Source organism: Arctopsyche grandis, chromosome 2 (genome assembly GCF_051622035.1).
Source record: "Arctopsyche grandis isolate Sample6627 chromosome 2, ASM5162203v2, whole genome shotgun sequence".
In the NCBI taxonomy this organism is placed as follows: Eukaryota; Metazoa; Arthropoda; class Insecta; order Trichoptera; family Hydropsychidae; genus Arctopsyche; species Arctopsyche grandis.
In genome coordinates, this window is record NC_135356.1 from 2,045,083 (window position 1) to 2,057,791 (window position 12,709).

General features: G+C 32.7%; 1 protein-coding gene across 1 annotated transcript; it reads left to right on the top strand.

Annotated features, from left to right (window-relative positions):
- The first annotated feature begins 228 nt into the window (after positions 1-228).
- LOC143922931 (uncharacterized) lies at positions 229-9,632 on the top strand. Its single transcript, XM_077446349.1, has 5 exons — positions 229-302; positions 7,387-7,535; positions 7,682-7,765; positions 8,979-9,169; positions 9,242-9,632. The coding sequence occupies exons 1-5, from the start codon at positions 279-281 to the stop codon at positions 9,466-9,468; spliced, it is 675 nt and encodes a 224-aa protein (XP_077302475.1). The 5' UTR covers positions 229-278; the 3' UTR covers positions 9,469-9,632.
- Positions 9,633-12,709: the final 3,077 nt, after the last annotated feature.

Sequence of the window (12,709 nt, forward strand, 5' to 3'; positions counted from 1 at the left end):
TGCAATTGATTGAGGTTAGGAACTTTTCGCACGCTATTAGTGACATATTTCGATCAATTAATTCGATTTGATTAATAACTGCACTGATTCAATGTTGTCCAGTGTTATTTCTGGTCACATCTGACCAATATTCAATAGCGAGACGCGAACAATTAACGTGTCGATATTTACGTCACAATGTCAACACTCTCTGAATAAAACGATTGCCAGTTTAGTGGAGACGTTCAGTTTTGCTGCGAACTTCACAAACTTCACAAACTTCACAAACTTCACAAACAATGGCGACTTCACTTTTTAATATTGTAAGTATACAATGTATAATATAATGCGCAGATGTGCTATGTATTATATTACAATATTATGCTCATCTTCGCTTGGCGTCGATCCGTTTCAGTTGTGGTGCAATTTTTGTACATTTGCTAATATTTAATCTTGTATTCTTACAATTAAAACATTGCTTGCATTGCGTTGTATTCTTCAAAAGTTATGCCTAAACAAATCATACACATACATATACAATTTCTTCTATTGAACATGAATCATTGTTGCATTTCCATGCATACAATGTACATATGAATTGCAAAATATTGTGGCAAAAATTACGTATATTAAAAGCTGGTTCAAATTAGCGTAAGGTGACCATTTGTACTGGTTTTACCAGTGCATTACGGGATGTATCCTGGTATAAAAGTCGTGAGATAAAACCAGTACACGTTTATTTATCTAATAAATGGATTGAAACATTCAAAACCTTCAGTAAAAAGATTGTTTCCTGCAAAAATAATGGCATATTTTTTACCTGTAACAAATATATGGACCAGCGATAAGACAAACAATACATATGTGGTCCAGTGATAAAACGCAATTATATGTTGATACTTTAAAATGTTTGCTAATTACAAAGTATAATTCTTGTGTAGAATTTGAATTTGAATTGATTTTATCCCAAAGTTAAATATAAAATAAAAAATGTAAGGGGGGTCAGACAATCAACGATTTCCTTGGGGTGGGCCTGTTTATGAATGTTGGAATTGATATTTTATTTTCATAAATGTGCATCCACTATTCTCAAATGTTCATTAATGTTTTTGATTTTGATTTTTAAATGCTTTTTATTATTACGAAATTATGTTCACAATACATCTTACATCTATTTTAATAGCTACTGATCTACTGATCATTTTCTATATTACAATTTTAATTAAATTTTGCTAGTAATCATAGTATTATATTATTCTAATGCTAATGTACAATATAATAGGAAAAAATAACTCAAATACTCAAAAGCTTCAATTAATATATAATATTAATTAAAGACTGTCTAAAGTCGACAATCTAAAGCAGATTGTGTTTAGGTTATCTGAATATGGTTTCATAAATTAATTATCTATATTTCATAAATTTATCATCTATATTTCATAAATTTATTATCTCGTTTTATTATGATAAAAATAAACAGTCAGCACGTTGCATTCGGTAGACATTGTCAGTAATTTACATACATACATATGCACATTCACGTTCACATTGAATTCACATTGAACGTTCGGGAGTTTAATTAAATGTTGAGTTTGAATTGAAAGCCGCTTAGAATGTAAGTAGAAATGTATGTAGTCCTAGTGAAATGGTTTCCTGTAGACGAAAATACGTACAGCATTCATGGAAATATGCAAAACTATAATCTGAGTGTACAGTATAGTTTGAAAGCTTTCTATCGTGGTTGCATCATTTATAATATTCAAATAAAATACGAAATGAAATGCATTTGATTTTCTTTCAAATGTTGCTGCTTTTAAAAATATATTTTTCCAATTTTCAATGCGGGGTGAGTTTGTTTGTACACTGCATTTGCACAGATTTCCATTTAGTACTTTATGCGCTCGAATTCATTTTCCGATTGATCCTTTAATGGATGATGTAAATAGCAATCATATTTATTGAAATAATTCAAACAACTGTTTCATTTCATTTTAATGGAAAATTGTGCTTTAGTGCTTCAACTGTGTGTGTGTGTGATTTAAGTGTGTATATTTTATTATTATTCAAATTGTATTTATATTAATTAATGACTTAATTGGTAAACGAAATGAACTGATTATATTTAGCTACATATAAAGTCGATCCGATATATGTATGTAGTGTGAGACTGTGTCGTGCAATGTGTTTTAACATTTTAAGAACGTAAAATAATTATGTAATATTATTATATAATTCAATGCAAGGTCTTAAATAATATTACTGTAAGTTTTGCTGTCCATAACATGACGTTGACAATTACTTTTATCGTCTAAAAAATATAAATTTCCATTAATATAAAATATATACGTATTCCACAAATAAATTAATAATATCAACAACTTACGCATTTTATATTAGAATTTTATTAATGTAAATATTTCAAAATACGAAACACGAACTCGAAATGAACAATTCTTAGATTAGTGTTTTTAATAATTGAAGTATCTATAGGTAGAAACATTCTTTTGAAAAAATAGTCCTGATTTTAAATTTGAAAAAAGTGGTCACCTTAAATTAGCGACATCTAAATTTGATAACTTAACTAAAATTTATTGTGAAATGAAGTCTGTGTAGAAAGTAGGAAATATTATATTGCATACATACATATAACTAAAAGTGAATCATTTTATTTTATAGATATACATACATACATACATACATACATACATACATACATACATATATACATACATACATACATACATACTTAGCAAAAACCAACTTTTTTATACATGCAATTTGTACAAAAAATATAAATCTTTTTTTTTTGCCAACATTGAAGGTATATATGTGGTACATACATGGTATGAATATATAATTTTTAATATTCAATTTTTGATTTTTATTTAAATATTTTGGGTAGCGTCTGAATGTTTGTTAAATAAATTAAAATGTGTTTTTATGTACATATATATTTTATGTGTATGTATGATTACATAAAATCTATATTATTTGTGTATTATCTGGCCACGGTATCATATTTGGATAACCTGTGCAGACACTGTGGTATATGTTTATTAAAATAAAAATAAAATATAATGGTTCGGTGACTATTTCGCACATGGTGATCTCGCACACGTCACTAAAATCTCGATCACGGAATATCTGGCACTCGAAAATTCCACCCACCGAGAGTCACACACACGAACTTTACACTAACGAGAATTCAAATGCCAGATATTACGTATTAACGATTTTCATGGCAACGATTGTTGTGTGCGAGATCACCATGTGCGAAATAGTCCTTTTACCTTTTTTCATCAACTACTGACTGGCGTTGCTCGGTAAAGCCAGATGTTTCTAAACTTCTGCCGGCATATGAAGAGAATTGCGAAATAGTATATAGAATTTGGTAATCCTAAGTCAAAAACTGCGATTTATATATAGCGCATAATAAATAATAATGTGTGCATATAAAGATGAATGTTTGTTTTTATAGTTATGTTTTTATTTTATGATTTTTGTTTCTAGAGATTTACTTTATATCAGGGAAAAAAATGTCGGCGATTTTTGGAAAATTTATTGATTTTCCTTATTGAAATAAAAAGAAAATTTGCGAATTTTTGCGGCTATGACCTGATATTTAGTAATGAATATATTTATGTACATATATACAAGCCGTTATATTTGAAAGTGGCATTAGTCCAATTTTCTTCATTTAGAGAAATATTTCGAAAAACATTAAATATAACGTTTTGCGTTAAACAATATTGAAAAATACTAGTGGCCATAATACGTTTATTCTGCTTTTCCAAAATTCTGAATACATCGAAGTAATAACAATTTTTAAATTAAGTCAAACAAGGATTTTTGGAGCTGAAAACTGTACTTTCAAATATAACGACTCATATGTAGTCAGTAGTATGGCTCGGTGGTTGCGTTTATGTTTAGCAGCGACAGGTTACCGGGTTCGATCCCGTGCCAATCTTTAATGCTGCTGGTCAGACTTAGATATTTGTGACTCCAAGTCGATAGTTTCTTATCAGAGTTTGCCAATTTATCTGATTTCATTGTTGAAATGGTTCCTACATCAAATTGGCAAAAATCATCCTACCCGCTGTCACAAATATCTGAATTTGATTTATGTACAATATGTAAAAAAATATTTAGAAGTCTAAATCCATAGATATCTCTATGGATTAATTCATTATTAATTTCGTGTTCTTCAGCCTCTCGATATATGTACAGCGATTTATGTAATAAAAATGCTGCAATGTTTGTAATTAATTGTCTAGATAGCATTGGGATCTGCCTGTTAGGCCTTCCTGGTATACATATATCTATGTAAAATAATAATAAAAATAATATGTATATGTAAGTAGTGAGAATAATTAAACAAGATTAATCTAAATGCATTCAATTTGACAAAGACTCAAAAATTATAATTTTATTAAATTTTAAATTAAAATTTCTATTCCATTTAAAAATTACAAAATGTAATGCAATTTTTTTACAAACCTCTTCTTACTTTGCCTTATTACAAAATTTTAAAGCAAAAAGTAGAAAAAACGTATTAAATTACTATTATTATATTAAAGATATTTAATTCATTTCTATATTGAAAGCTCAATAAAATAATTTATTACGAGACATAAAAAGTAATAATTTGTCATCCAATCCGTTCAAAGCTCGGCCAATGTTTGAAAATATTTAAAAATTGGACAATTTTTAATGTTATTTAAATATGATCAACTTCAATGCAATTTTATACTTTATTTTTATTAATTTATACCAGGAAGGTCTAACATTTATTGTCAAATTTGTAAATTTGCAAATTTGCAGCATTTTATACAATTCGAGATTGCTGAAAACTCGAGATTTTGCGGGAAAATGGATAAGGTTGCCAATTTGCTGGAAATCAGATAAATTAGCAAACTCTGATAGGAAACGATCGACCTGGAGTCACAAATCCAGGGTCTGGCCAGCAGAAACCAGTGCAATTTGAACCCGTGACCACTCTGTTCAACGCAATATATGCTAACCATTAGTCTATTCTGCTGGTTAACATTCATATTTATTCGTATTTCGGTGGCAAAACTGTCGACGATTGGTCCGTTACTCAAAATTCACATTCGTCGAAAGAGTACAAACTGTATAATATACTAGTGCTGTGTGTAGAAAATGGAGTCCGTATCTGGAACTGAAAAAGGAATCCAGAACCGGAACCGAAAAAAGAATCGGAATACGGAACTGAAAAAGGAATCTGGAACTGGAACTGAAAAAGGAATCGAAATCGCATTTGAAATCAATAATACATACCGTGTCATTCTGTTCATCGACCTGGAGTCACAAATCCAAGGTCTGGCCAGCAGAAACCAGCGGGATTTGAACCCGTGACCACTCTGTTCAACGTAATATATGCTAACCATTAGTCTATTCTGCTGGTTAACATTCATATTTATTCGTATTTCGTTGGCAAAACTGTCGACGGAATCGGAATACGGAACCGAAAAAAGAATCGGAATACGGAACTGAAAAAGGAATCTGGAACTGGAACTGAAAAAGGAATCGAAATCGCATTTGAAATCAATAATACATACCGTTACCATTCTGTTCATCGACCTGGAGTCACAAATCCAAGGTCTGGCCAGCAGAAACCAGTGGGATTTGAACCCGTGACCAGTGCTGTTCAACGCATTATATGCTAACCACTAGTCTATTCTGCTGATTACGTCTTATAAAAGTTGCTTCATTTTCAGTTTAAAAAGCAAGTACTGAAAATTCCCATACCCAATTTCACCCAATGGTACATAATGTTGTGATACAAACCCAGTTTTTAACCAAAAATATCAACGGATAATCGAGCTTCGTCGATGACCGTTATGACCTTTGCAGTAATTTCTCACCGTGGATATAATCACATGATGCATCTGTGTATGTGTCAACCATACCGTGGAATGGTCTTGGGCAAATTTTGCGACGATTCGCTAATACGAGCTATCTCTAGTGCTAAAGCACTTAGCACTCACATATGAACGTTGACACTGCGTCACGAACACATGTCACATTTTACTATTGCGACGACTCAATCTTCGTTTCATTATATTTAAATACGGATAATTCAATATATAAGTACATGAACGAAGCATCGACCCACATGATCAAGCCGCTAAAATAATTGGGGATTAATACCCCCTGGATATTAACCGCCCGTGCAAATAACCTCCCCCCCCCCCCCTCCCGTCAAGGATAAAAATTGACAGTATCTATATACATATATATAAAATTGAATGTTTGTCTGTCTTTCTGTCTCGAATAGGCTCCTAAATCACTGAACTGATTACGATGGAGCTTTCAAGATTTGTTGTATGCCTTTCCAGGGAAGATTACTGTGAAAAAAAATCGGGATAAAGTCTCTTAATAATAATATTCGTAATTACGATTTCACCGACGCGAAAGTATGAAGCGCCATTGTGTAGTCAAGGTAATGTGTTCGTTGGTAACCACGTTACCAGTTGGTTTATGATGACACGGTGTTGAAGAGACATTAGTTGATCTTACAACCATCACATGGAACGGGAATGGGATCGGGAACGGGAACGGGAATTGCATGCGTTATTGTACGATGGAACGATGTATTTAAAAAATGGTATTAACCGTTTGAACGCCCAAAGCGCCTTAAGGCGCAAACAGCCGTATCAATTGTATGCCCAGCGCGTCGGCTGGGCGTCTAAGCGGTTAAATAAAAATTGGTCTGTTTGAATAACGATTTTAAACAAATTGAATACGTAAAATGTACATGCATTCACCCCGCACTCGACCCGCGACGGCCAATTACATTTCGTTTCAGTTTCGCGTTGCATTTTGGTCAAGAAATACAACATTGCTCGTGCGTATAGCGGTCGGTAGAATTTGATTTTTATTTTTTGTTAGTTTTGAGTTCGTGTTTCGTATTTTTAAATATTTTCACCAATTCAAGCAGTGAAAATGTATCAAACAATGAATTTACAACGTTTCAGTCTATGTATAAATTCACCACAAACAACCCAATGTTAAATGAATAGGGCCAACCCTTACTTAACCTAACCTATCCTAACCCTTACATAATACCAACCCTAACAATCTAATCTTAAAACACACCTTAAGTGGGTCACGTAGTGCTACGTTTCATATGAGCTTGACGAGAAATGCGGGATACGTAGTTCTACGTTTATTCCAATAGTATATGGAGATTTTTTTTTTATATGAGTTTGAATTTTGAGCGATTTTTATAGTCTATTGTATTTAAAATTCATAATAAAGTTTAATTATTGTGTCATACTCAGCGTCGTCTAATCCAAAATCACTACTTGTTGAAGTCAAATAAATAATTAATTTGAAGCATGTCCTCTCCTTTCGTACTGTTATACTGATTTTTTGATTGCATAGATTACTGTGATTTGTGGAAGTCTCTTGGCTGCAACAATCCTGGCAAGTCCACTTGATTTAGCCAACTTTTCAAAATCTGACTCCGATCTGACGGCAGTCCCTTCTGAAAGTGTATCGGTGAACGATACTAATTCAACAGCTCAAAATTTGTAAGTACTCATCAATTTCAAATGTGCTTTCCCATATTAAATATTTTTACTGACCAGTATTAAGTAAAACGACCTTGGGAAAAGTTATCTTCGATTGGTTTCTAATTGCCTTCAACGCAAACTAATCTATCGCTTAATCTTTTCAGATACGTTATAAAAGCTATCGTATACGAGATAGGAATTTTGACAGACATCGGTGAAAATGATACAAGTTCCAATGAAACACTCAGGTAAGATATTGTTGCATGATTGTGGGCTCAGGGATAGGCCAAAGTCAGGTCACAGCATTTATTCTATGACTCAGGAGGTCCACTTGGAACCCCCGCTCACTCGAGAGTGTCCAGTCCACGGTGTGTCCCTCTTTTTACTTTTACTTTATTTTGGACTCACAAATATCCAAGTCTGACCAGCAGCATTTAAGATTATACTCGGAATAAATTATTTTCAATCGCGGTCAGCTCACGGGATCAAACCCGGTGACCTCTTGGTGTTAAGTAACAACGCAACCACCGAGCCCTGCTGTTTGTGACGGATTTAATAAAATCAGCATTCTCGAAAAATTCTTCACATATAGTTTTTTTGGTATTTAAATTTGTCCATAGATGACGCTTTATATATATAGCCAGCAGCATAGCTCGGACGTTAAGCTTCTGCTTACCGTCAAGAAGGTGCCGGGTTCTATCCCTGAATGAAAATGAATTTTTCAGAGTATGCTGTTGGTCAGACCTGGATTTGTGACTCCAGGTTGATCGTTTCCTATAAGAGTTTGCCAATTTTCTCTGATTTCATTGGTGAAACGGTTCCCGGAAAAAAAAATTGGCTAAAAATCCTTCCTACCTACTATGTCACCACTATTTGAAATTTGATGGATGTACAATAAAAATTTATGTACAATTCATAGATGTCTCGTTAATTTGCGAGTTTTTTCAGTGTCTCGCAATTCAACGACTTATAATAAAAAAATGCTGCATTTGTATTTTTAATTGGCCAGGAAGGCGCATTGGAATTTACCTGTAAGGCCTTCTTGGTATATATGTAAAATAAAAATAAAATAAAATAAAATAAAAAATATGTATATATACAAGAAAGGCCTAACAGGTAAGCCTAATGCGCCTCCCTGGCTAATTACAAAAAAAGTAATGTAACGTAGAGATTAGGTGAGTGGCGTTCGTAGACCGATGGTTTACTAGCGCTGATCACCTATAAAGAAGCCGTGTATAACGACCAATAGGATCGCGCGACTCATCGACCAATAGGATTTCACGAGAGCGCCCGATGAGTATAAATTCTTTCGAACTGTATAATAAACAATCTATGACACACTTTATTTTAATTCGTGTGTCAATTCTCTTCCGAAGCCACCTGTTGAAATCAACGGGCACAACACTAGTTAAAAATACTAACTGACAGTATTATAAAAAAACCCGAACTTCATTGTTTCAGCAATGAACAAATCGACTTGACGTTCTTCCATCCAGACAAGAACGGCTCCATCATCGACTTGGGAAATATTCCGATACCGGTCCAAACTAACATAACTGGACAGGTCATCACCGGGATTGCTCCAGTCGACTTGGGATCGATTTCAGCACCTCAATTCAACTCAATCAATATTTCCGAGTCTCTTCTACCTGGTAAAGATACTGACATATATATTTTAGCTTATATTAAACATGTAAGATCTCTAAGTGTGTTTTGATTTATAGGTGGGGTAATTGCTAATGCTCTGCAGACTTTGGTTCCATCAGTGTCAATCAACAGTTCCACAGACAATCTGTTGAATCACTTCGACTCACAGATATCTCTGGATTCGTTGCAGAATGTGACATCGAACAACGAAACGATATCGTCTTTGAGCCAATTGGGATCGCTATTTGAACCACAACCTATATCACTGTCTAATCAGACGATTTTCCTTTCAAGTGTGTCTTAATAATTCAGTCGGTTTCGCCACTTGGGAAGATATCGTTTATATATGTGACAAAAACATTTATTTATAGTATCTTATGCATGACTGTAATCCAGTGATATAAATATATTTTTGCAAATAAAAAATTGTAGTATGTGTTTTTCAAAACCAAACGCGGATTCTATTTTGCTCATTCATAATACGTCAAAGATCTATTCATGCACGTAACCAGCAGTGCGAAAAGTATGTATATTGTATATGGACGCATTCACATTTACGTAGTGTGGACGCAACAGCAAGTAACAGCAGGAGCCGACAAAATCTGTTCATACTATACATCAGTACATGTCACCGTAACGTATTGTTGCGTAGGGGTGGGTGGAGGATCCAAATAAAAGGCCAAAGTCGCTTCACGGCATTTATTGGGTGATTAAGGAGATCCACGCACTGCCAGTGCTCCGTCCAGAACGCCTTGGTGTGGCCTAAGTACCTGCTTATAAAGGGCAGGCCGCTCAGTGCATCTTTCTCGACACGTTTGTTTACCTATTGTTATAGTTATCACGGTCTCGGCACGCTTTCGCGCTGACAGTTCTGAAAACTCTAGCGGGAAGTGGCTGGGTGCCGTTACGGACTACTAAGTCTATTCGGGGGTCTCCATTGTTAGCCGACAGCACTTAAGTCTGGAGATAATCCTCAAAAACCAATCATAACGACGGCTCCTTTTAGCATATGCTACAGTATCAAGCAAAATCGGTTCATTGTTGTTAAAATGTAATGCTCACAATCTAAATGCCAAGCCACAATCTAAAATACTCGGCAGTTGGGAATTTCCATCGAGAAATTATGCTATGGTTATAAATTCAGAAATTCTGGTGTAAACCGGTCTTTATAAACATCGACACGGATTACACGACCCATGTTCAATGCATTTTTTTCAATGTTAACTGGGAAGGCTTAGCGGGTAGTATTTTTTTTTTAATTTTTACATTCTCAAAATACAATGCCTATCGATGTATTTCAAGGTCGTGAATTTATTGGCAAAACGCCGATCGACGTCGGTCAGCATTCAAAGGGTTAAAGCAGGATTAGTCATGTTTTATGAGAGTTCCATTGTTTTAAATTTTAGCAAACATTCCATGGTATTTAACAGCTTTCATCGGAGTGATTTCCGTACGTGATTATTAACGAAATATCGAAGGTCTGCATATGACTCGATGGTATTCATTATTTGCTCTCGGATGGATTTGATGACAAAGCTGGGATTTGACAACGTACATATACATATATGTACATACATACATACACCAGTGATGAATTGGTCTAAAAATGTACCTACATATGTACATTGATAGCTTAATTTTGCAAAACAAATTACACAACGTGGCACGATATGTTATGTTTCACCTGAAAGCATTTGTTTGATGTCTATAAATGGTACAAGTTTGTATTAATTGATGTATGAAATTATAATGTTGCATGCTTTCCCAAATATTTTTAAATAAATAAATATTTAAGTTGAAGGTTAATTAGTCGAGCGCAATTTATGTAATTAGAAGAGCCTTGTAAAAATGATATTTATTTTCAGTTCGCTTTTTCGCAAAATTGTATTTTATATGAAAACATATTGCAAGGACATTCGCAATATGCAGCCTTCTTTTTTTCAATTTAACTTTGCGACAGTTACTTAAATTTAATTTTAAAAAGCTGTTCTCGTTGCATAACCTACGTCGTATGTCAATATATTATACCTATATAAAAAAAAAATACTTTGACGCGATAAAAATCACGTTCATGAAGTAAGCAAAAAAAAGAAGCATCTTCATTATGTTAATGTTAAGATTAACAGTTTGGAAATATCTATTATTAAATAACTGACAATTTTAGTTAAACATTTCGTTCAATATGTCTCACTGCGTAATTTGAAAACTGAAATGCTTCGACGCAATAAGATTCAGATGAATTTCATGAAATTTGAATTAAAAATGATAAAGAGACATCTATAGGGGAAATTTAGTGGCTATTTTAGTCTAACATTTTATCAATAGATGTCACCACTAAATATGAAAACTCAAATCCAGGAAACCGAACCGATATTTATTTGTTGTTTATTTTTTCGATTCACAAAACAATCGGGGAAAATAAATTAAGTATGGATGGATAAATGTGTTTTTATCGAATCGACAACCGGAACTGAACCAGTATCATATTTTCGGCGAGCCGGAATGAAAACCGGAACGAAAAAATTAACGGTTCGAGCCCTACTAAAATCCTTTGAAATGATGAAGTTCAAATTAATTTAAAGCAAAATAAAATATAATTAAAAGTAAAATATTTGGTTACTAAATTTTAGTGAAAAAATATTAAACTTCAATTTTTTATTATTTTATTAAATTTAAATTCCGTTCTTTTCGTTTTAAAAGATATACATATCTATTAAACTTGGAAAAATGCCAACACAATGTAATAAATAGAACACATGAAAATTTCAAAAATCATTTATTATTAAATATTAATAATAAATAATAGTTAATTTGAATAAAAATTCATTTGCAACAGAAAATTAAAATAAAAACAAACGGAAATCAATGAGAAAAATGACATGAAAATTAAAAATTATAAAATTTAGAATTTGTGCTACGGCTATATATCATGGAGCAATAACATTATCCAAATAAATATAATATAATATAGGAGATATAACTTTTCGAAAGCTTAAAAATATAAAATTGCAAGCACAAATACACTGCATCTATTGTGCACTTATTAAAATAATAATGATTGTCTACATAATTGCATAATAATATGTACAGACATATAACTAAATAAACTATTGATACTATGCACAAAAATATAACATTAATATGTCTTCACTATAAAGAAAAACCTATCACAGTCTTTGTTTCATTCTTTAATATAATTTTAATAATTACTAATTTAAAAAATACACATACTTTATGATTTTTTTCAGTGAAATTCGCAGCATAATAATTCTAGTCCCAAGTTGGAAAAATATTGCAACCGCAAGTTTACACGTAAAATTAGATATCACAGATTTCTTTTGTTCATCTTTGTGATAACATTCAGTACATATAATAATTATCCACACACACTTCAAACATACATACACACACACACACACACTTGCTCGTGCGAAATTTTTTGAGCAAATTATGATTATAGCCGACGAGCAAAAATTTATTGCAATATATTATTCACACATAGAGTATATTAAAATTCGCTTTTAAAATTGCTTTTATAGTAAATT